Below are 26,533 nucleotides of genomic sequence, written 5' to 3'. Positions count from 1 at the left end.
TATGTACACACACACATACATATATATATACACATATATATACATATATATATATATATATATATATATATATACATATATATATACACACATATACACATCTCATATCCATTAAAATATATACAGTTGTTTTAAAATCATAATGTAAGTCATGTGCCTTCACTGTATTATCCTAACATAACGTTCTAACTGCCCTTTCAGTAACTTCAGACTCCCTGTCTCCCATTCACTACATGGGGTCCCCTGCATCAAAGGGCAGATGCTGAAAATCTCACATGACTTGTCACCTGAGTTAGATTCCTAGGTATATTGGGAGGGGTAAATAGATTTTATCTCACATTCCCAAGCAATCATACATATGGTCTTCTGAAACTGTGGCTACATTTTAATTAAACCAAATGTTGTATTGTCAAGCTTTTGGAGACATCCTGGAGATGTGTATTCAGAATTTTACCTGTGTTAATTGAAGAAGTGGGGGAAGAGCTGAACATGATTGAAGTCAGTTTGTCTGAGAGGAATGAATCAATTTTTTTTTTCTGATCAGTGAAATATCTGATCAAAAATACAGATTTATTAATCTTGAGATATATGATTAAAATATATATTTATTAACCTCACATATACCATGACATAAATCCCCCTTCCAATTTTAAATAGATGTAGGACACATGTATTTAAATTGGCCTAAAGTCAATGGTATTTGATGAGGATCAACCGTATATCTCAGTTCATTTTATGACACTTCATTCTCCCTCTATAACTTGTAGTTGGGATCTGGGATGACATGCTCGCAGTTGATTTATATGGACCCATTTATCTATGAAACTTTCATTTTTGGGGATCCGTATTTTATAGGCCACTGGAGATATTTTGTCAGTAATGACGAAAGGACCTTTCCATGAGGGAAGAAATTTCTTCTCCCTAACCTGATCTCTTCCAAAGTTATAAAGATAAACTTTATCATTTATTTCATATTCCTTTTTGGATGTTTTGAGATCATAATAGGTTTTAGTGGCAGTTGCGGCTCTTTCTAAATTCCTTTGAGCAAATGCAAAGGCATATTGCAGGTGTTTTCTTAAGTTCTCCACATATTGATGTGTATTGGCAGTGTTTATCAAGTTTTGGTCTGATGTACGGTATAGCAGATGCTGAGGTAGAACCATTCTTCTACCAGTCATCAGTTCAAAAGGTGACATCTTGGTAGCACTACTTGGAGTTGCTCTTAATGCCATTAAGACAAGAGGTAGTTTTACATCCCAGTCTTTACCTGTTTCACTCACAAACTTTTTGAGGATTTTAACAATGGACTGGTTGTAACGCTCTACACCACCACTTGAGGCAGCTCTATAAGCAATATGGAGCTTTCTTTTAACCCCTAGTATTTTCCACATTTTTGTCATCACTTCGCTAGTGAAGTGGGTCCCCCGATCTGACTCGATTCTTTGGGGCAGACCAAATCTGGAAAATACATGGTTGATGAGCAATGCTGCACATGTTTCCGCACTATTGTTAGGTGCACTAATGCACTCTACCCATTTAGTGAACAGGCATGTCACGGTTAACATGTATTTGTTACCTCTTGATGACCTTGTTACCGGACCAATAAAATCAATTTGTATATCTGACCATGGCATTACCATCCCCCTTTTCTGCAATGGCGCTCTATGCATTGGTGCAGTGGGTTGGAGCTGTGGGCAGATTAAACACCCTTGACAGTAGGTTTGAACATCTTTCAACATGTGTGGCCAAAAAGCATAATCACGCAATATTTCATACGTGAGTTTGGCACCGCGATGACCAGATGTGGGAGCATCATGGGCATGTTGAAGCATTAGACCTCTGAACTTGGTGGGTACTACCCACTGCTGGATGCCAGTTTTGGAGGTTCTAATTAACAAACCATCCTGTAACTTGAATTGTGATCTAGATTTTATTATGATTCTCAGATCTTCTTTGCCAATACAATCATCTTTTGAGATGGGGTTGCTTTCAGGATCTTCTATGTGTTTATAGAAGATGCCTACAATGGGGTCTTCTTTTTGACTAGTGATCAGGTCCTCACTAGGAGAATCCTGACTCCATTGTACCAAGTTAGGCTCACTCTGTTGTTTTGCCTGGTTTCTGGTAATGGCTTCTACCTGAATTGCACCCATTAAATGGTCAATATTAAGGAGTTCTCCAGTTATGGCTCCTTGTTTGGCTAATGAATCCGCAAGGTCATTGCCTTCCTTATCAGGACCTAAAACTCTGGAATGACCCTTGGTCTTTTTCCAGTGTATGGTTAAATCATTGGATACTACTTGATTATCAATCTCGCAGAACAACTTGCCATGCTTGACTGGTTTGTTATTGCTTTTCTGCATGCCATTTCTTTTCCAAGTTGGCAGGTATTCAACAAAACTGTCACGCACATAATTTGAGTCAGTTATGATCACAAATTCATGAATACCATGTTCAATAGCCATTCCAATGTGTCAGCCGCTCTGGAATCAATCCGGGATGTAACCCAACTGCTAGCGTGAATTGAAAGCACACGCTAGCACACTGAGAAATATCCAGGACGTGACCCACTCAGGAAGCAGATTAGAAGATAACAAAAATGAATATTGTTCCAGAATGCAGGAAAGCCACAAAGGATAAAACGTCCCTTTAAGTAGTACAAAGAACAAAAAGGAAATGCTCTTACTTTGAAGCTTCTGAAAAAGGTCCTCTTTAGCAGGCTTGTAAAACAAAGGAAAAGTTCTCTTTTGCAGCTTGTAAAAGTATAATGTCCCTTTAAGCAGGTTTATAACAAACAGAAAGGCAAAGTTCTCTTTTGCAGCTTGTAAAAGTAAATGTCCCTTTTAAGCAGGTGTATAACAAACAGAAAGGCAAAGTTCTCTTTTGCAGCTTGTAAAAGTAAATGTCCCTTTAAGCAGGTTTATAACAAACAGAAAGGCAAAGTTCTCTTTTGCAGCTTGTAAAAGTAAATGTCCCTTTTAAGCAGGTGTATAACAAACAGAAAGGCAAAGTTCTCTTTTGCAGCTTGTAAAAGTAAATGTCCCTTTTAAGCAGGTCTTGTTTAACAAAGAATAGGTTTAAAGGTAAAGGCCAAAGCAAGGTCAGGCAGGCAGAAGTCGGCATCCAAATATCAGCAAAAGGTATAGGCAAAAGACAGGGTCAGGCAAGCAGAAGTCGGAACACAGAAGAATAAAACTGATATGGTACTCACAATCCAGGGAAACAAACAAACGGGCCCAGATTCAGATCTCCCGCCGAGATTTAAAGGGCAGGAGCGTAACCGTCATCAGAGGGGTGTGAGAGAAAGCGTCATGTTGCTAAGCAACATGACGTCAGAGACACAGAGGAGTTCCGGGAGCCGCGGCGACACGGCGATGAACGGAAGCGCTCATGACAGCACCCCCTCCTCAAGGGCCCCTCCGGGGGACAGGACCAGGTCTATCAGGATGAGTCTTGTGGAAGGTCTTGACCAATATTGGAGCATTTACTTGATGAGCAGGTTCCCAAGAACGTTCCGTGACTGGATAACCCTTCCAATGAATGAGATAATACAATTTCTTGCCCCGCAATTTGGAATCTAGAATATGGCTGATCTCAAACTCAGGATGTCCATGCACCAATAACGGTGGAGGTTTAGAAAAAGGCTTAGAATACCTGTTAATCATCACAGGTTTTAAAAGAGAAACATGGAATACCGGATGGACTTTGAGAGACTTGGGTAAAGCTACCCGATAAGCAGTGGAACATACCTGACCCAGTATTCGGAAAGGACCCACATATCGTGGTCCCAATTTGTTAGAAGGTTGTTTCAGGCGAAGAAATCGAGAGGAAATCCAAACTTTATCACCAGGGCGATATTTGGGAGCCTTTTTCCGTCGAAGATCCGAAAAGAACTTGTAACGTCTAGAAGTTACAGAAAGAATACGATGTATCTTCTGCCAATGTCGAGTTAATCTTCGGGCTGTAAGATCAGAAGCAGGATTCACTGTGGAGGAAGTATGCAAAGGGAACGTCCTAGGCTGATATCCGTAAGCTGCATGAAAAGGAGAAGTCTGAAGGGAGGAATTGTACCGGGCATTATGGGCCAATTCAGCCAAAGGAAGGTAAGAAGTCCAGTTAGAATGATAATGATCCACATAATGTCTAAGATATGTTTCAAGACACTGGTTTACTCTTTCAGTCTGACCATTCGATTGTGGGTGGTGAGAAGTAGAGAGAGATATAGTAGTACCAAAATGTTTACAAAGTGACCTCCAAAATCGAGAAACGAATTGTACCCCTCTATCTGAAACAATATCAAGAGGAAATCCATGGATTCTTACAATATGTAGAATAAAAAGTTCAGAGAGTCTTTTGGCAGATGGTAATCCTGGCAAGGGTACAAAATGAGCCGTCTTAGTGAACCTGTCGACCACCACCCAGATAGTATTGTTCCCAGTGGACAAGGGAAGATCGGTAATAAAGTCCATGGATACATGAGTCCAAGGCTGGTGAGGTATAGGCAATGGTTGGAGTAATCCTGAAGGAAGTTGGCGTGGAGTTTTGTTCATGGCACATTGTGTGCATACTGAGACGTAATCCTTCACATCTTGAGAGAGTGTAGGCCACCAGACATGTTGTTTGAGGTTTCGAGTGGTAATACTGATGCCAGGATGTCCAGAAAGGGGACTATCATGAGCCCAAAATAAAATCTTGGAACGAAGGCGTTCAGGAACAAAGAGTAAACCATTGGGAGGTTTACAGGACAAAGGAAGACGCTCTTGAGCGGACTGTAATTCTTGTAACCAAGAAGTTGTTAACTGGGCAATGACTTCATGAGGTTGGAGAATGGTACCAGACTCAGGAACTGGGGTATCTTGAAATTGTCTGGAAAGTGCGTCTGCTTTAATATTTTTTGAACCAGGTATGTAAGACAAATTATAGTGAAACCGAGAGAAGAATAAGGACCAGCGTGCTTGCCTGGAATTTAGTCGTTTGGCTGTTTGGAGATACAGAAGGTTCTTATGATCAGTAAGTATAGTAAATGGCAAAGAAGTACCTTCCAGCCAATGTCTCCATTCATCCAATGCCATCTTGATGGCAAGCAACTCTTTATTCCCTACGTCATAGTTAAATTCGGAAGGAGTGAATTTTTTAGAGAAAAAAGCAACAGGATGAATCCTTCCAGTCTCTGGTATTCGTTGAGACAGAACCGCTCCAGCAGCAACAGAGGAAGCATCCACCTCCAGAATAAATTGAAACTCAGGATTTGGATGACGAAGGATAGGAGCTGAGGAAAAAGCTTCTTTGAGAGATTCAAAAGCTTCTATAGCCTCAGACGGCCATACTTTACAGTTTTGTCCTTTTCTTGTGAGAGAAGTAAGAGGAGAAGTAATAGTAGCAAAATTCTTGATGAACTTTCTGTAATAATTGGCGAAGCCTAGGAAACGTTGTAAAGCCTTCAAAGAATCAGGTCTAGGCCAATCCAAAATGGCAGAAAGTTTAGTAGGGTCCATTTCGAATCCAGATGCCGATATTACATAACCCAGAAAGGGTATGATTTTTGATGGAAAGAACATTTCTCCAGTTTAGCAAACAGATGGAATTCTCTTAGACGTTGAAGTACTTTCTTGACGTGGTGCACATGATCTTGGTGGTTCTGAGAAAAAATTAAGATGTCGTCCAGGTATATGATAACAAAAATATTCAAAAAATCACGAAAGATCTCATTTACAAAATGCTGGAAAACCGCCGGAGCATTGCATAGCCCAAAGGGCATGACCAAATATTCATAATGCCCAAATCGAGTGTTAAAGGCAGTCTTCCACTCATCTCCTTTGCGTATACGGATCAAGTTGTATGCACCACGTAGGTCGAGTTTGGTGAAAATGGTGGCTCCCTGAAGATAAGTAAAAAGTTCAGGAATAAGGGGCAGAGGATAACTGTTCTTGATGGTAATCTGATTCAATCCACGATAATCAATACAGGGTCTTAATCCGCCATCCTTTTTTCCCACAAAAAAGAAACCAGCCCCTACAGGGGAAGAGGAGGGTCGAATAAATCCTCTAGCCAGATTGTCTTTTATATATTCTTCCAGAGCCATGTTTTCTGGTTTAGAAAGTGGATATGTTTGCCTCGAGGATAGGCAGCCCCAGGAAGGAGGTCAATGGGACAATCAAAAGGGCGATGAGGAGGAAGACGTTCCGCTTCTTTTTTGGAGAAGACATCCACAAAGTCATGGTAATGCATAGGTAAGGATTCCGGAGTTTCAACTGTGAGAGCAATAGTGAGTGGTAACTTAGTAATCTCTTGAAGACATTTAGTCTGGCATGTAGATCCCCAGGAAGTGAGTTCACCGAAAGTCCAAGAAAAAATGGGATTGTGAATCTGGAGCCAGGGTAATCCCAAGATAATGGGAAATTGCGGAGTGGGAATGACATCGAAACAAATTGTCTCAGAATGAAGTATTCCTACGGTGAGGATTAAGGGTTGAGTAGAAAACTGAATGTATCCAGAACCCAAAGGATCTCCACTGACCGTAGAGACTGAAATGGAATACTCCTTCTTTAGTAAGGGTATAGAATGAGTAGAAACAAATGTAGAGTCAATGAACACACCTCCAGCACCAGAATCAATTAGGGCTTGGGTATAGATCTTCTTTTGTCCAATTAGAAGAGTTACTGGAACAAAGAGTTTCTTGTATAGGGAATGACCACTATTTTGGCTTAACTCAGTTCCCTGGACTAGAGTTAAGCCCTGGCTTTTACTGGCCTAGTAGGACAATCCCTTAATAAATGTCCTTTAAGGCCACAGTACAGACATAAGCCAAGAGTCCGTCTTCTTAAGCGTTCAGTCTCAGTTAATTTTATACTTCCTACTTCCATGGGTTCAGCCTGATCAGTAGTAGGAGAGGCTGGAGTGACTGGACTAGAAAAACGAGGAGCTAAACGAAAAGGAGTTCGAGTGGCAGTCCTCTGTGTTCTATCCTTTTCTTGTTGGCGTTCACGAAACCTGGCGTCGAGACAGATACAGAGATTTATTAAGGCTTCTAAGGACTCTGGAAGTTCACGATACACCAATTCATCCTTGAGACGCTCAGAAAGTCCTTTACGGAAAGCGGCTCTGAGTGCTCCCTGATTCCAAGTGGTTTCAGAGGCAAGGGTGCGGAACTCAATTGCATATTGAGAGACTGGTTGATTTCCTTGACGTAAATCCAGGAGAGTTGCTTCAGCAGCGGATGACCTTCCAGGTTTATCGAATACGTTTGAGAATGTAGATAGAAATGTATCAACATCCAACAGTATAGGATCATTCTTTTCTAGCAAAGGTGACACCCAAGCCAAGGCTTTTCCTTTCATTAAGGAAATAAGAAACGTGATTCTAGAAGAGGCAGTAGCAAAGAGAGTAGGGCTATTTCGGAAATGAAGACGGCATTGATTCAAAAAGCCTCTACATTCTTCAGGATTCCCATCATATTTATCCGGAAGAGGAATCCTGGGACTTAGTTGTACCTGAGACTGATTGTTAGGAATCGGAGGAGGTAATGCCTCAATCGGATTTGGATTGGGATTAGGATTGGGAGGTGCGGTAGCAACCAAATTTTGTAATAGAGCAGTAATTTGATCAAGTTTAGTGTCCAGAGACTGCAAGTGAGTGGCATGAGAACCCAAGAGCTGTCCCTGGTGAGCCACGGCCATAGATAATTCAGTGGGGTCCATTTTTATGGCCCGTTTGTAATGTCAGCCGCTCTGGAATCAATCCGGGATGTAACCCAACTGCTAGCGTGAATTGAAAGCACACGCTAGCACACTGAGAAATATCCAGGACGTGACCCACTCAGGAAGCAGATTAGAAGATAACAAAAATGAATATTGTTCCAGAATGCAGGAAAGCCACAAAGGATAAAACGTCCCTTTAAGTAGTACAAAGAACAAAAAGGAAATGCTCTTACTTTGAAGCTTCTGAAAAAGGTCCTCTTTAGCAGGCTTGTAAAACAAAGGAAAAGTTCTCTTTTGCAGCTTGTAAAAGTATAATGTCCCTTTAAGCAGGTTTATAACAAACAGAAAGGCAAAGTTCTCTTTTGCAGCTTGTAAAAGTAAATGTCCCTTTTAAGCAGGTGTATAACAAACAGAAAGGCAAAGTTCTCTTTTGCAGCTTGTAAAAGTATAATGTCCCTTTAAGCAGGTTTATAACAAACAGAAAGGCAAAGTTCTCTTTTGCAGCTTGTAAAAGTAAATGTCCCTTTTAAGCAGGTGTATAACAAACAGAAAGGCAAAGTTCTCTTTTGCAGCTTGTAAAAGTAAATGTCCCTTTTAAGCAGGTCTTGTTTAACAAAGAATAGGTTTAAAGGTAAAGGCCAAAGCAAGGTCAGGCAGGCAGAAGTCGGCATCCAAATATCAGCAAAAGGTATAGGCAAAAGACAGGGTCAGGCAAGCAGAAGTCGGTACACAGAAGAATAAAACTGATATGGTACTCACAATCCAGGGAAACAAACAAACGGGCCCAGATTCAGATCTCCCGCCGAGATTTAAAGGGCAGGAGCGTAACCGTCATCAGAGGGGTGTGAGAGAAAGCGTCATGTTGCTAAGCAACATGACGTCAGAGACACAGAGGAGTTCCGGGAGCCGCGGCGACACGGCGATGAACGGAAGCGCTCATGACACAATGGTTTTGAAAACAGCAGTTAGTTCAGCAACTTGACTGGATCTTGGTCCAATGTTGAAACCTATAGATATATTTGGGAATCCATTTGCCCCCGTTATACCAATGCCAGCGACTAATCTGCGCTCATTATCAATAGTGGCATGGTAAGAACAACCATCAACATAGACCCAAGGTAATGTTTGACAATGGTCCTCATTGTACCATTTTATATGGGGGAAAGCAATTGTTCTTCCCAGAAAATCATCTTCTGATAATTCTTCCCCAGGAATCTCTAGCAGTACAGTCGTGGAGCTCAGCAAGCCCTTGTGCGACTGGATTCTTTTTATTCTGCTTGTAGCGAATTTCTAAGGGCCAGCCTTGTAAGGAAAGAGTCCACGGCTGTTATGCGGCTATTAGACAAATTCCCATCTCTTATTCTCTCACTTGCAAATATAGCAAAGGCTGGTGGGCCGTTTCCACAATAATTTTCTCGCCCTGTATATAGCTGCGGAAATTTTGTAGAGCCCATACAGTAGATAGAGGGCCTTTTTCGCAATCGCTAATTTTTATTTCTACTGGGGATAGATTTTTGCTCGCATAAGCAATGGCTGTTGTTCAAATTTCATGCTTTTGGTATAACACAGCACTTCATGCTTATATCTGTGTAACCCTGTCTCTAAGAAGAAAGGTTTGCCACCTTCAGGGTACCTTAAGCAAGGGTGCTTGAGTGGAGTTTTCTCTTCAGCTCTCTGATGGCTGTCTCTTGAGACTCATCCCAGTGCCATTTCACATCTTTCTTCAGAAGAAGCAGTAGTGGTTTTAGCTTAATTCCGCATAATTATCAATGAATTTGCGAGAATAATTTGGTCATACCCAGGAATGATCTCAATTCCTTTAAGTTAGTTGGGGTTTTTAGAATTCACTATAGCTTCCACCTTTTTTCTTTTGGGGGATTTAATCCTTCAGAGGGTAACTTCATGTCCCAAGAAGTTTACAACGAGTGCGGCACCATTGAGCTTTTTGCAGGATAATTTGACACCTGCCCTTTTAAGTTGGGCTGAGGACGTGTTTAAGCTCTGCGATGTTGTTTTTCAAAGTCTGTGCTTTTGATTAAAACATCATCAACATAAGGTAAGGTCCCCCTTTCAGTGCATCAGGCATAGCCCTTATGCCTGAATACAGCAAATTCTTGTCCAGAATTTATGTATCCAAAAGGAAGTCTTTGAAATGCATATTGGACCTTTTGGAAGGAGAATGCTAGCTTATATTGGTCCTCCTTCATGTACCCTTTATGGTCCAATATCCCTGTGCACAATCAATGGCAGTGATTATTTTGGATCCTTGCATTTGTGCTAGGCACTGGTCAATGTATGGTACAGGGCCACGCAGACATGGTATACTCGTTTGTTTAGCTGTCTTAAGTCAGCACACAAACGCCATTGGTCCATTTGGGCTTAAGGACACCCTAGAATAGGATTATTATAAGAGCTGTGCACCCTGTCTGATAATACCTCTTTCTTCCAAATTCCTTATGATCTCCTGCAAGAGAATCATATGAGGCCTAAGGTAAGTCTGTATTGTTTGACAATACAGGTGGGCGCATTAGGATCTGTTTGTATTCTTGCAATGTGCAAGTCAGTAGTCCCACAGTCATAAGATCATTTAGCGAAAATATCCTTGTATTCCATTAGGAGTTCTCGCAGCTGTTGGCGTTCGTCATCGGCTGGAACAGCCCATTAGCTAAGGATATTTGCTCTTTGACTATTTGCTGAAATCCCTGGAAAGATTTCAGGCTGTCCTATTTCTTAGGCTTCTTCCAATCTAGAGGTGAGATCCCCTTGATTATAGTTTACATTGCTCCCATGACTCTGGGTATTGGGGTATCTTGCTGTTTGATTGGCTGATCAAACACTAGAGAGGCTTCTTCAATTTTACAGATGCCATCCCTCTGAGCTGAAGGGTAAATAGACTGAATATTAAATGAACCCTCTGGCATAGATGCAAAGGATTGTTCTATTAATTGTTCTTCAGTTAAATATCCTTCAGGTATTAGCCCAATTACATTATTCTGGAATCCAAAAGTGTAATAACTTGATTCCAGAGCATATCCTATGGTAGTTCCCTTGGATAAGGTTATATCCTGTGGGGTCATGTTAGTGTACAATAATATGTATTGGAATAGTTCAATATTCACCATAGGAGTGTAGGTCACTGTGACAACCCAGATTTTTGTATTCTATGGGAGAGGCAATTAGTGTTCAGAAGTTTTTAATTTCTGACCTCTCTTTACCTGTAAGGGTAACAGAAATTTATCAGCCCAGCAGGAATTATAAACATCGCTAGATACCTGCATATTCACAGCATATGGCAATTGCTGGTTTGATTTCAGGGCTGCATTTTCATCCTGAAATACTTCAGGGTCCCCCTTTAACCTGCTCCAGAGGCAAGAATTAATCAAATCTATTTGTATGGCATATCTATGTAAGATATCATTGCCAATGTATATTTGATTATGGGGAGTATTTTAAAACTAAAAAACAGGTGCTTCACTGACTTATTACCGATAGAGATAGATAATAAGCACTTAGCTGTGATGTTATAGCTTTCAGACCTGTCATCCAGGCCGTTGACACTGTGGTCTTGGGGAGAAAGATATTTAATCACTTTAGGTTCAGCTATTTGCGCTAATAAACCTTCGCTTATATAGCTAGCTTCCTGTTTTAAGTTTATTTTAGCATACTTGGTTTTACCAAGGTCATGCACTTGTATAGGGATAAATAGATCCTCTTTAACTCTCTCAATCCCTGTGAGGTATTGAGCGTGGCCTCCCCCCTTAGGGATTTTATGATCCCCCTTGTGGAGTGATATGGTTAATACATCGCCATCTAGGGAAATATTCGCTATCTTTCCAGGCGAAATTTTAAAAGTATTACCATCAGAGCCACTAAAAGGAGTCTGATCATCTATTTGTAGAATAGTGATTTCAGGTACAGAGTTATTTCTGAAATGAATCTCCAGAGCATCTGGTTTCTCTTCCACCACGTGACAGCTATGTCGGGCGTGAGATATACCAGATTTTTCATAATTGATAGGCCGTTTAACTTGTGACCAAATTACATTATTTATGCAATCAATTATGGTGCTTAATCGTTTCAGGAGATCACTACCAATAATTAAACGATCAGTTGGCAGATCCACTATAATGACAGGGTGTCTTATGACCCTGTTCCCCAATTTAAATTTTAACCAGGCAGTACCGTAGACTTTTAGGGAGTCACCCCCAACACCTATTAGAGAACCGTCAAATTCTTTTATTTTAGGTTTGTGGGGTGTTAGCTCATTTAGCTGTGTGTAGTACCTGTGGGATAAGATAGTTGCCTGTGACCCAGTGTCCAATTAATCCCCTGATAGGGTTGGAGACTGAATCTTGCAGCTCAACTAGTACATAATATCTTCCTGCAGTTTCTATCATTTCACACATAAAATTTGCATTCTTGTACATCTGTGGGCTTCGCCACGTTTTACCTGGATCCGCTGTGTCATTCGATTGCAGAGGAAATTTCATACCTACCTGTTTCCCCTATGACAAGGTCAGCTGGGTTCTTGTGTACTGCATCTGTGGAAATAATGTTAAGAGAACACTGCAGAGGAAAAGTTTGGTTAATTTTTCCCGGCTGATGTCGCTCATTGTCACAGCTAATTTGTCCGTTTCCGGTCTGTGGGGAGATAACATGATTAGTATCATTGATATTTATTACTACATTTTGTATATCTCTCCCCTCCCCTTCAGGTGATACTGCAGTATTTATGACTCTGCCTGTGGTCCACTGCTGACCACTGGCTGTACCCCTAAAAAAGTATTGTTCGGTTGCTGAGCCGTAGATTTTTGACTCATATTAGCGATTTGTTCGCTCAACCGATTTAATTGGGTAAACAGCATATCTACCTGATTGTACAAGTTACCTCTACCCCTGGGCCTATCTCTTGGTGCCCCATTGTACTGATTCCTGGACCATTGGGTTCCCTCAGAATCAGGGCCCACTATTTATATTCTGGCGTGGTTGCCCCTGGGGTTCAGCTTGTTCAGCATTAGTACTTTGGGGAGCATTATATACCTGGGGTGTCTGGTTATCCTGAGAATATCTTCGCCGTCTATTGTATCTACCCTTGCGCGGATACCAATTATTTGGTGAGTATTCTCTTTGTGAGTAATTATTCACCTGATTATGTCCCCCGCTTTGGTTATAGTCTCCCTGCGCCTCAACCTGTGTAGGGGGAGGGGCAGAATTAAACCTCTGCTGGAGATGGCCTGTTTTGACTGGCCACCTCTGCAAAAGTCCTCTTGTTAGACTCCAAATTGAGGGGGCTAGGTGACACCCTAGTTTCTGCCACAATTTTGGGTTTTGACTCCTTTTTAACCCCCTGCTCACTGGACTGCTGAATAGAGTATAATTTTGTACTCTCTTTGATCAGCCATTCCAATGAGCAGTCCTCATCAAAATCTCTAGCTAAGTTGATTTTGATGGGTGTAGGCAATGCTTCAAAAAATAAATTTACAAATTCTGAGCCATCAAATCTGGGATTATCTTCAGCCATACTGTACGCATTTTTCAATACAGAAAGGAATTCGATTGGACTCTGATTCGCACGACACTTTAAACCATATACCGCTATCTTCGCGGCAGTTTTAGTGCGATATTGCCCGAATTCTTTTCTGCATTGTTGTTTTACCCCATTCCAGGAATGTGAAGCAAAGAATTTGTGATGCTTACTGTCAAATACCCAAGGCAGAAATTCAATTTTTCAATTTCTCACTTGTAACATTCATTATAGCTAACGCATTTTCAAAAGCCTGTAAATGATCAATTACAGATGTTGTTCCCTTATTGGAGAATATAGGTACTGCGCGTTGTACGAAGGTGATTATTTTTATGGGAATCATAGACTTTATCAGACTTATTTTGGGATTCTCTGTTAGAGTTTCCCTCCCCCGCATCAGCTGCAATACAGCTGTCCTCTGGATTTACATCCTGAGGGGATTGTCTATTTGGGAAATCTACTTCTGACCAGTTAGGGGTCATTTGTCTATGTTGTTCTATATATTTTCGTACCTCGTCCCTGACGCGTTCGCTAAAGGAGTTAGCATTATCTGTATTATTCTCACTGCTAATATAGGGGTTTTCATTATGGCGATATGACCTTTTTAAATCGCTTAATTCTCTCTGGCTTTGCGCAAGCTGTTTATTTAAATCTTGTATCTGCGCAATTAAGTCCATATTGTGCTTATCTAAGGTGGCTAGGTTTTGGGCAAATTCATCCATTTTATTTTTGGCTGTTTTTAAACCCTCTTCGCGTCTGCGCGAGGAACGAATACTATTTTCTAGCTCCTGTATTTGCAATCGTTTGTCTGTGACACAAAACGACATTTCGTCAATTATGCATATTAAAAGGGGCCAAGATTTTAGTATTAGTTCTTCTCGCTTTTTGGGATCTTTGCATTGATTAATCATTAATAATTCCTGGAAGAATTCATTCTCTTCATTCCACATATTATTATTAACGGTAATATTTTTAGCCCTAGTTTCAAGCGTATCCATAAAATCATTTAATTCACCCGCAATATTAAACTTCCCTTTAAGGTAACTTAAGATATCTTTCTTAAGGACCTGACCTTTAGTAATAGGTATGGTTATGGGACCAATTTCATTGCTATGTATAGAATTAAATGAGTCACTTCTGGCTACAGACATTATTATATTGGTTTAGTACTTAGTTAAACTAAAACGCTAATACAATTTTTGCCAATAAAAAGAGAGAAGGAAAATTTTTATATTTAAAAAAAAATATATATTATTAATTTTGAAATATGAAAAATTAATATTCCAAAATATGAGAAATTCATATTTTTGATTAACTTTGAAAATATGAAAAATCAATATTTTTGATTAATTTTGAAATATGAAAAATTAATATTTTTATTAATTTTTTCAAAATTAATCTTTAATAATATTTCAAGATATTAATGTCAATCTCGAAATATGAAAATTAATATTTCAACTTTTCAAAAAAAAAATTATATCTTCAAAATATTAATATCGAAATATGAATTTTTTTTTTTCTCTTTTATAATAATTTCTATTTACTTACAAATATATTATATCAATTATGATGGAATATTAATAAATCTCTGCAGTGCCTCCAATTATTATGTCAGTATATTTATGAAAATCTTAGCAGTGCTATCCAAATAATATATATAAGTTATATGGCAGGGTTATAAACACAATACAAAGAAATAGAAACCCTTATCAACCATGCACCTACTAGACTATACAATTAATATAAATATCTGAATTCTTTTATTCAGTTAATATCCATAAACATATTGAAGTATATTTGCAATAAAAGGAAATGAAACAAAATTTATATGCGTTAAAAACCAACTCTTAAGATATGCTATCCTTCTTACAAAACCCAGAAAAAATATACCTTCACAATTCAGCCTTTTATTTATTTAACACAATGGGACTAAAAACCTTTAACATCCAAGCAATACAATTCTAAACAGTGTTTATAAAACAATAGGATAATATATATTCTGCTATTTAATTGCAATTTATCCTAATACAAAATTAACTGACAATATCAGAACTTGCATAGATGAGTTACTTATCCAATCAGACACAGATTTAAACAACAATACAATATATAGGCTGTGACTAGCAATTTGAAATACAATATACACTTCTGAATTATTATTATATATTTGCATAGATAAACAATTTAGGATTGGGATTAGTATAATAATACATAGGCTATGAAATGCTAACTTGAAATATTTCCTTAACTCTGCTAAGTACAGCAATAATAAATGTTTAATTTAAATGCTTGCATATAAACAGGCAGGCTAAGAGCTATTTAAGGTTATATATTACAATCTAAAAGCCCAATTTGTTCTTTCCAATTCAAAAATTGTAATTTTACTGTAGTGGCTATGCTTATAACTTATCTTACAAAAACCTTGTATACATCACCCAAATAAACAGCAATCCAGTTCCAATGTTTTGCAACAGATCCAATTCACCTCAGAAATTCAAAATTGGGGTAAAGCATATGGAGTCCAATGGTAGATGTGTGCTTTTGATTAATAACTGCCGCAGTTACTCCTTTCTGGATCAAAATAACACAACCTTTTTAGTCTCTATGCTGGGGTTTTAAATCATCTGATCTCACCCCTCCCCTTTTTAATTATTTATCAGTCATTGGTGAATATTGGAAACGCCCACGGCCTTGTCTTGGATTAGTTCTTTGCAACTGAACATGGATTGGTTTATTTGGTAAATGTGTTGTCAAGGAAATGCATTCTTTGCAACAACCAATCATCTCATGGTTGCAATTCCGCATCATAACACTAGGTGGCAGCAGACGTACAAACAAACAAATACAACAAGACCCTCTCTAACATTTTTAAGCAAGTTAAAAAAAAATTTCTTTCATAAAATGGTTATTTAATCAGATCACACTCTCTGCATTAATCATATATAACCCCAATTACAGATGGTTAATATTAGGTTATTTTTTTCTGATTATTCTGATACCAAATATGTTATATTATTAACATTTTATTATATTAAGGTAATTTAACACTGCCAATTACTAGCCCAAAATGCATCACAACTTTGTCAGCATTCTGGCACTTCTTTGCAAATAACAGCCTATTTTTATTTCAGTATTGTACTGTATTCCAAGTGAATCCTGTCTATGTAGATCTGAAATAAAAAAAATAAATGTCAATAATCACCTCTCCTCAGGTCCACAAACATCCACTCATGTTTTCAAACACACAGAGGCCAAGATATTCATGCCTTCAAAATATACACATATATGTACACACACACATACATATATATATACACATATATATATACATATATATATATATATATATATATATATATATATACATATATATATATATATACACACATATACACATCTCATATCCATTAAAATATATACAGTTGTTTTAAAATCATAATGTAAGTCATGTGCCTTCACTGTATTATCCTAACATAACGTTCTAACTGCCCTTTCAGTAACTTCAGACTCCCTGTCTCCCATTCACTACATGGGGTCCCCTGCATCAAAGGGCAGATGCTGAAAATCTCACATGACTTGTCACCTGAGTTAGATTCCTAGGTATATTGGGAGGGGTAAATAGATTTTATCTCACATTCCCAAGCAATCATACATATGGTCTTCTGAAACTGTGGCTACATTTTAATTAAACCAAATGTTGTATTGTCAAGCTTTTGGAGACATCCTGGAGATGTGTATTCAGAATTTTACCTGTGTTAATTGAAGAAGTGGGGGAAGAGCTGAACATGATTGAAGTCAGTTTGTCTGAGAGGAATGAATCAATTTTTTTTTTCTGATCAGTGAAATATCTGATCAAAAATACAGATTTATTAATCTTGAGATATATGATTAAAATATATATATTTATTAACCTCACATATACCATGACAAGATAGAACATCTAATTTTAAGCAACTTTCTAATTTACTCCTATTATCAATTTTTCTTAAGTTCTATTGGTATCTTTATTTGAAAAAGCAGGAATAAAAGCTTAGGAAACGGCCCATTTTTGGTTTATACCCTGGAAAGTGCTTGCTGATTGGTGACTACATTTAGCTTCCAATCTGTACCCAGGTGCTGAACCTAAAATGGGTTGGCTCCTAAGTTTCCATCCTGCTTTTCAAACAAAGATAATAGGATTACATTTAGAAAGTTGCTTAAATTTGCATGCTCTATCCGAATCATGAAAGAAAAAATGTGGGTTTAGTATTCCTTTAAAAGTGGAACACATTTCATGTGCCAAGAAGTTTGCAGGTCCATGATATTTGCAGCTCTGTTGATTATAATGGAGCTAATCTCATAAATCTGCAACTAGGTGTTGGTATGAAGAAAAAAGATTTGTTCCAAAACCCAATGGCAAATAAATCCGTACTGCTGACACTCTGGTTGTATAAAAAGATTTAAACTTTATTGTGGTAATCCATAGACATACAGCTTGACACCAGGATTAAAACAGGGTGAAAAACAGCGTTTGACCGGTTTCGGTCCTTAGACCATAGTCATAAACCTGAGGTTTATGACTACGGTCTGAGGACCGAAACCGGTCAAACACTGTTTTTCACAACAGTGTTTGACCGGTTTCGGTCCTTAGGCCATAGTCATAAACCTGAGGTTTATGACTACGGTCTGAGGACCGAAACCGGTCAAACACTGTTTTTCACCCTGTTTTAATCCTGGTGTCCAGCTGTATGTCTATGGATTACCACAATAAAGTTTAAATCTTTTTATACAACCAGAGTGTCAGCAGTACGGATTTATTTGCCATTGGGTTTTGGAAAAATTTCTGGGACTCCTCTTCAGCGCACACAGGTTCCTGTATACCCTGAAGGTAGTTGACAAGGGAGCTGCTAACACCGGATGCTGCAAGGAGGAGCTTAGGGACCGAACAGAGTGAGTGTGTGTGTGGCAAGAAAAGTCAGTGAGGACACCGGTACTGCTAGCCGCAAACTGCAGTGGATTATCGTTGGTACAAAAAGGACTACGCACAATTGTGAGTATTCACTGAACTGTGACTGCCATTTTCTACGAATTTAGCCTGTTTGTGGGAGCGGAGCCTTAATATCAGGAGCACAAGTTACAGGTGGCTTTCTATGTCCTACGCCAATAAGATCATGCTAAAGTGTGAATTCCAATAGGACTAACAGTACTGTCAATGGTGCCACTCATTTTCCTTATCGTTTACATTATCTACTGGCCAAATTCCAGTGGTGTGAGCGGTTTATGTTTTTAGAGCGAGCAGTACTGTGGGGATGTTTTGCTACTAGTAACAATAAATTAAAATAAATTAACTCTGCACGGCTGCCTGGTCAGCGGGGAGTGTGGAGCGATTGTGTTTTGCTACTTGTAATAATAAATTAACTTTGCACGGCTGCCCGGTCAGCAAGGAGTATTTTTTACTTTCCCCTGGTGCTGCTATAATCCTGTCTCTCTATATATGCACTGTCACTTTTGGAATACCTCACCATTATATATTTCTCGCTTTGTGCTAGCAATACAGCATACAAGGGCTTTGAATTTCTATTAGACACAAGCAGATACGTGTGTTATGAGGATCAAGCTACCCCATACGTATTTTTTACAGCTTCAAGTGGCTCTGTTCTATAACCTTGTATGCTAAGACCAGCATTTGCACCTTTATCCACCACACACACAATCTACATATCTAATAACTGTGCAAATATAAATAAGCCCTCATAATAGCTCCTCTGCTATCTACCTACCTGACCACTGCTCTTAGTTACAAATTGTGCGGACTCCAGTACATTATTGTTTCATATATTAGGTGTTGGTATAAATGTCTTTTAGCGACATTGGTTTCACAAATGAGATTTATTATCAATAGACCAATGACTACATTGACATAGAATACTTTAGTTAGCACTTTTCTGTTGCTCGTATTACAAGTTGAAAGTAAATGCCTCGAGCTCTGATTAACTGTTTCGCAAAACAAATAAATGAGACAAAACACTTAAAAAATACAATGAAAAGTACAGTCACACTCATAATAACACCATTTGATAATAATTATTTTAAAAAAAATGCACAAAAAGTTACATTGGCTCAAAGATATGAGGTCTCAGGTGTTAGAAAAAGGGTGCAAAGGGCTTTAACATTGATATATATATATATATATATATATATATATATTCATCTCTAAATTTGTGTATGTATGTGTTTATATATATATATATATATATATATATATGTGTGTTTATATGTGTGTACCTATGTATTTATATGTGTGTTTATATGTGTGTACCTATGTATTTATACGTGTGTTTATATGTGTGTACCTATGTATTTATATGTGTGTTTATATGTGTGTACCTATGTAATTATATGTGTGTATATGTATTTACAGACAGATATACACATATTAACACATAAATACATATGTATGAATAAATAGACATATATATGTAAGTGCAATGGAACCCCTTGCAGTTAAGTAGATGAAAACATAAAAAAAATCATGTTTTATGCAATATTCATATTTGATAAAATGTTATGCTGTATATTTTCTGTAAATATTTCACATTCCAATGTTCTGCACATAGCATAACATGTTCTATATATTTATAAATAGATATTCACATATATCTGTATATATATATATATATATATATATATATATATATATATATATAACCATATATAAATAGGTATAGATATATATTTTAGCAAACTACCACCATATATATGTAGAAATATGTATTTATTAATAAATAGAACATATTCTGGAATGTGAAATATTCATATCTTCATGTCAGGTTATCACACTTGAAAATATGTGATTGGGTTTTTGCGCGAGTAGGATGTTTTTTTGCTCCAGTTAACTTTTTTTGGGGTGGGACACATTGACGCACGTGATATACTAAATTCAGATTTTTGAACGCATAGGGTTTGCGCTTGTGCAAAAACAATTTACTTTCAACTTGTAATACTAGCGCTGCCCAACTCACGCAAAAAGCTTACTTCTAGTGGAGTTAGCGCACGAGAATACAAGTGTATTTTTCACTTATTTAAATTGGAGGATTTACCTTCTTTTTTAATGTAGGTCTTTGCTTCTATAATTGTATTTTATGTATTAGAAAAAAAAAACTCAGAATTTTAAAGATTACATTAAAACTATTTAGACCTCATCATTTATTTTTTTATTTTTCAGAAACGTTTATTTGAAGATTTTCTTCATTCGTCGATGGCCAACAAGTCTCATGTGACTGAATTCATCCTCCTTGGCTTTCCTGGGCTCCCTCAAAAGTTTGATGTGCCTATATCTCTAGCTTTATTTCTCAGCTATCTCATATCTTTGTTTTCAAACACTGCTGTGTTAACTCTGATCATTTTCAAAAAGCAGTTACACCAGCCAATGTATATCATCATTGCCAACCTTGCACTATCGGATATATTGTTTGACACTGCAACTTTACCAAAAATTATTGCTAAATATTGGTTTGGTGCCGCTTCAGTATCCTTCGCTGGATGCGTCATCCAGTTGTTTTGTGTTCACTACCTTGGTAGCTTTGATTCGTGTATTATTATGGTAATGGCAATTGATCGCTATGTTGCCATCTGTAATCCTCTCCGATATTCCTCGATAATAACTAATAAACGTACAGTTCTTCTGTGCGGCTTTTTCTGGTTACTAACATCTATTGTTGCCTCGGTAATAGCTGGCTTGGATTCTAGTCTTTATTACTGTGATGGAAATCAAATCAAAAGCTGTTTCTGCACCAACATGACGTTAATCGCCTTATCGTGTTCAGATATCACATTTGTGAAACGATTTGTGTTTGGACTTGCCATGATTGTTCTTTTGTTACCTTTGTGTTTTATCATATTCTCATACATGATTATAATCAAAGTAATACATTCAAGGACTGAATCCGAAAGATGGAAAAAAGCTTTTTACACTTGTTCTACGCATTTGTTTGTTATAGGTTTATATTTTATTCCAAGATTATTCGTATATATCTCAAATCAGGTCAATTTAATTCTTAATGGAGATGTGAATGTTTTGTTACTCTGTGTATATTCATTTGTGCCACACATGGCTAATCCCATTATTTATTGTCTTGGAACAAAAGAAATCCGAAGGATTCTTCGAAAACTTGTCAAAAAGAAATTCATTAAGAAATTTGAACTCAAGCCTACTATAAATGTTATTTCAAATTAAAACATATTTAAATTTCTTTCCTACATATATAAATAAAGTATTTTTAATAAAACTAATTTGTGTTTCAATTCACTTGCCTAGAATCTACCATATAAACAATAAGAGCTCTCGGTTACATAAAAGTTCACAATGGGGAGCTAGGACCGCCATTTTTGATGGCTGCTCCTCTGTAGTGCTCCTGAGAGTGGTAAATGGCAAGCAAAATATTTAATATTTACAGTGACATTAGGATCTTTTAAGATATGTATTCTGTTATCTGAAAACACCAGACATATTGTGGTCTTATATATAGAGTTATAATATGCTGTTTCATCTGTGAAAGAGACTGAACACAATGCGATAATACATTAGCAACTGTAATTTTCTAACTGTCAAACAAGAATTGCAACTTCTTACAGGATATGACTAGGATTTTTTTAAGCAGCTACGATATCCCAATTGGTTATAACTGTGTTGAGCTGCTATTTTACAATTTTTACAATTTTCATATAACATCTATTGATATCTGAGACTCATAATTAATATAGACGACAATACAACTGATTAAATGTGAAGTTGAGTACTGAGAGGAGAAACAAGATTATAACGGAGCTTGATACTGCTTATTGTGCTGAGGTAATTTCTACAGTCAAACGTCAATGATTTGCTGTCAAACCCTGTTTATACAAAACATATTATTAATGTATGTGACAGGTAGGGTTGCCACCCGTCCCTTAAAATACAGAACACTTATAAGTTACACATGCTGCAGGAGGAATATGAATAGTGCTGTCCAGAAACACAATACATGTTCCTCCCTGCACACCCTGCAACACGTGTAACTCATAAGTGTCCAGGAAAACATGGCTGAGGTGGCAACCCTAATGACAGGTCTAATAATTAAAGTGGATTATAGTTCAACTAACTAAATGTGAAGTTGGGAGCTGTGAGGAGAAACAAAGTTATAACGGAACTGAAATCTGCTTATTGCGCTGAGGTGATTTCTACAGCCAAACGTCAACGATCAGCTGTTAAGCCCTGTTTGTACCTAGGATATTGTGAACGTTTATGTCGGATCTGAATAGCTAATATGGATGACAGTTCAACTGACTAAATGTGAAGTTGGAAGCTGTGAAGGGAAATAAAGCTGTAACGGAGCTTAATTCTGCTAAATGTGCTGAGGTGATTTTTATAGCTAAACGTTGTTGACCTGCTGTTGTATCCTGTTTACACCGGATATGTTATGATCATATATGTAAGATAATAGTTTATTATTTTAAAAGAGAAATATTGAAGATTGAATGAAACTAAGTTAACAAATATTACAAACATAAATGCCTAATTGAATGATATACAGTATTGTTCAGCGATTTGTACTTAAGACTGAGGGTTATGATGATCTATACAGTTATAACGAAGAGCTAACATGCAAATTATTACAACGATCTGAACTTTTAGCTGTGATTTATAATAAATTACAGAATTATATTGGAGTCAAATGCTTCTTAATATACTGGAGCAATTTCTATCATATGTCATTGATATTCAACTGTTAATTTCTTTTGCGGTCCCACATCTTTTTACAAGACAAGATTGAAAACTTTTATACAGCTTTGAATATATAAAAGGAGGAATTTATTCGACATCTCTTACTTAATTGTTGATCTTACTTGCTCTAAAATTACAAATTTTGACATCTGTCATTTGTATTCAACTGTTTTCAAACTTGCAAATTTCAATGATAGTTTTTTTTTTTAAATTCAAAGCCATATAACTGTCATTTTTGTTTATTCAACTGACTGGACTTAAGTTTGGGATCTGTGAAAATTATAAGATTGTATCAAAGTTAATAAATACACTGTTAATTTTGTTGAAGTGATTTCTGTCACCTGAAATAGTTTATCAACTGTTGAGACCTGTTTACTTCAAACATTGTATAAACTTCATTATTGAATAGTTGTTTATTATTTATTACTTCAGGGAAAAAGTTTAAACTCTTTGTGAAACTAAGTTGATAGCTGTCACTGTTTTACTAACATATATGTTAATACAATATTTTATATTTGTGTTTGAAATTAGTAATTAAATACAAATTTATTATAGAACCAAATACTTTTCAATATCCTGAGGTAATTGCTATCATCTGCCATTAACAATCAGCTGTTAATTCTTACTGCTGAATCAAAATAGATCTGAGAACTTTATATAGCTACGATTTGTCAATAAGTCAAAATTGTACTGAGCGATTAACTATTAAATCCTGTCTCAGAGCTGCAACTTTTTATTAGAATAAAAACTGTTTGTGGATACGACTTAACAGTTAATTATATTGCAATAAATATATACAAGGGATATATTGTGAACAAACAATATTTCTCACAGATTAAATATGTCAGTCAGAAAAGCCAATAAACAAGATAAAATTGTTAAACCTAGAACAAATACTACAAATAATACAAATTCTTTCCTAAAAAACATAAATAAACAAAAAAAATATGGAACATACTACAGATTCAAGTTCGTCAATCCATATTGATAATGTGGAGCTTGTCATTGCATCTCAAATAAATTATTCCGAAGTAGATGAAGGAGGTCCTGTTACCTTAAAGGCTATGGAATCACTTATTAACCAAATGAAATCCTGCATTAAGGAAGAATGTGCAAGTCTCAAAAAAGAATTAAATGACTTAAATGGAAGAGTTGAGACTCTTTAAACTGACAGAGAAGAAATAACATCTGATATACGAATGTTGTCTAATAAAATGTGAAATCAGCAAATTTATATACAAGATTTGGAAACAAAACTGGATGATATACAAAACAGAACAAGACGTAATAACCTAAGACTGAAAGGTATACCAGAATCTATTTTAATTTCTCATTTACGAAATTATTTAGATGGCCTTTTTAGATCATTACTTGGAGAAGATCATCCCAAGAATTCACCTATCCAGATGGAACGAGCACATCGCTCTCTAAAACCTAAACCTCAAGATAGAGATCCTCCTAGGGATGTTGTGATTTGTTTTACAAGTTTCCAAGAAAAGGAATTAATATCTCAAAAAGCTCGTCAACAACACAACTTTCAATATCAAGGTGTAAATATCAAATTCTTTGCAGATTTATCAGTAAGAACACTTCAAAAGAGAAGAGAATTCAATGTTTAACTCTTCACCTACGTAATTTGAATATTCCTTATAAATGGGGATTCCCAGTTCATTTACAAGTAATTAAAAATAGAAGAAAATATGATTGCACTAAACCAGAAGATACTATCACTTTCTGTAGAAGATTGGATATTCCTACACCTAACAGGACACAAGAAATTACTTCAATTCATCCAGAGTCAAAAAATACATCTCTTCAATCTACATCTACTAAAACATGGAGTGATGCTATCAAAAGTCCACCCAATAAAAAACATAAACATCGAGATATGCTTCAAGCAAATTCATCAAACTGAAATATATAAATATATTCTTGGTTTTGATACCATTTATGGAACTTTAAAGTTGTTATTAATCTGAAATATATTTGAAACTGTTTTTTCTTGTATGTTTTGTATTCAGATGTTTTGATTCTCTTACAGTTTGAAAATTCTTTAAGATCCCATGGAACTGCTTCATTTGAAGTTATTGTATGCAGCTCTTTATTTAGTCCTCAGACACTGTTATTTGAATGAATTGGTAAGTTATTAATATAGTTTTAATAGTTTTACTGTTATGCTTATTTTATTTTTTCAAAATATTTTGAAAGTGCTTATACCTTTGAAATTTCCTTTGTCTATTTCCAAATATATGTAACTCCTTTACAGTTTGGAAATTTCTTTAAGATCCCATATATCTGCTTCAACTGAAACTATAAAATGTATTGTAATGTTATATTTTTTCTAGTCCTCAGACATTGTTATTTGAATGAACTGGTAAGTTATTAACACTGTTCTAATAGTTATTACTGTTATACTAATTATACTCTTATATATTAAAGTTCTTATACCTCTGAAATTCCTTATATATGTCTTTCTTTTGAGACCTATACTGTTGAAAAATTTAGCCTTGCCAAGCCACTCCTTGACCCTTTTTAACTACATAGTTAATATTTTATTTTTTATTATTCTTTATCCCTTTTTATTACCCCTTTTTGGTAAAACTTAACAAACCCCTTTTTCCTGCATCAAAGATACATTTTCTTTAACCAAGAAATACTTAATTAGAATGTATTATCTATTCAATTTCATATAGAGACAAAACCTAATTTAATTATTATGTGTTCTAATACATCATTTTATAATCTAAAAATAGCTACCCAAAATGTAAAAGGCTTTTTATCTGCTCAAAAATGTTCAATAGCCCTTCATGATTTTTACAAGAAACATTTAGACATAGTATTTATCCAAGAGACTCATTTTAGAAAGACACACGAACCCAGACTTCCTACTTTCTATTTTGATAAACATTATCATTGCTCCAACATAACTAAAAAAAAATGGAGTTAGAATACTCTTTAAGAAAGGTCTTCCTTTTGAACTTATATATAAGAAACAAGATAATGAAGGTCGGTATCTTCTTATAGTAGGAACTTGTTACGGCAGACCGATTACCCTACTAAACATCTATGCACCAAATAGACCTAAGTCATCTTTCTTCAGAAAAGTTATGATAACATTACTTGATCAAGCTAAAGGACCTATCTTTATAGCTGGAGATTTTAACTTCCCATTAGAACCGGAGTTAGATGTTTCTACTAAGAAATCCTATATGTCAAATAATACAATTAAAGCTAATTGGCTTGCATTGCAAATTGTAACCTACATTTGATACTTGGAGATTAACACACATTTCAATTAGAGATTATACTTTCTTCTCTCACCCTCAAAAAACATACACACGTTTAGATTATATTCTCTGTGATCAATCCTCCCTACATCTTTTAATAGATTCCAAGATCTCACAAACTCCCTGGTCCGACCATGCAATGGTCATAAGCTCCTTTAAATGGCCCTCAAAACTGGAATCAGATATTCTTGGAGGCTTAATAATATGATTTTCTCTGACTCTCTTATCCTTCAAGATATTACTGACAAGACCACATTATTTTTCAATATTAATGACCCCAAAC

The 26,533-nt window shown here is 36.5% G+C and overlaps 1 protein-coding gene across 1 annotated transcript; it reads left to right on the top strand.

Moving 5' to 3' along the window:
* The first annotated feature begins 20,452 nt into the window (after positions 1 to 20,452).
* LOC128643527 (olfactory receptor 56A4-like) lies at positions 20,453 to 21,436 on the top strand. Its single transcript, XM_053696369.1, has one exon. The coding sequence runs from the start codon at positions 20,459 to 20,461 to the stop codon at positions 21,434 to 21,436; it is 978 nt and encodes a 325-aa protein (XP_053552344.1). The 5' UTR covers positions 20,453 to 20,458.
* The last annotated feature ends 5,097 nt before the right edge of the window (positions 21,437 to 26,533 follow it).

The sequence above is a fragment of the Bombina bombina genome, unplaced genomic scaffold (assembly GCF_027579735.1).
Source record: "Bombina bombina isolate aBomBom1 unplaced genomic scaffold, aBomBom1.pri scaffold_767, whole genome shotgun sequence".
NCBI classification, from domain to species: domain Eukaryota; kingdom Metazoa; phylum Chordata; class Amphibia; order Anura; family Bombinatoridae; genus Bombina; species Bombina bombina.
This window is presented reverse-complemented; position numbering and strand designations above follow the sequence as displayed.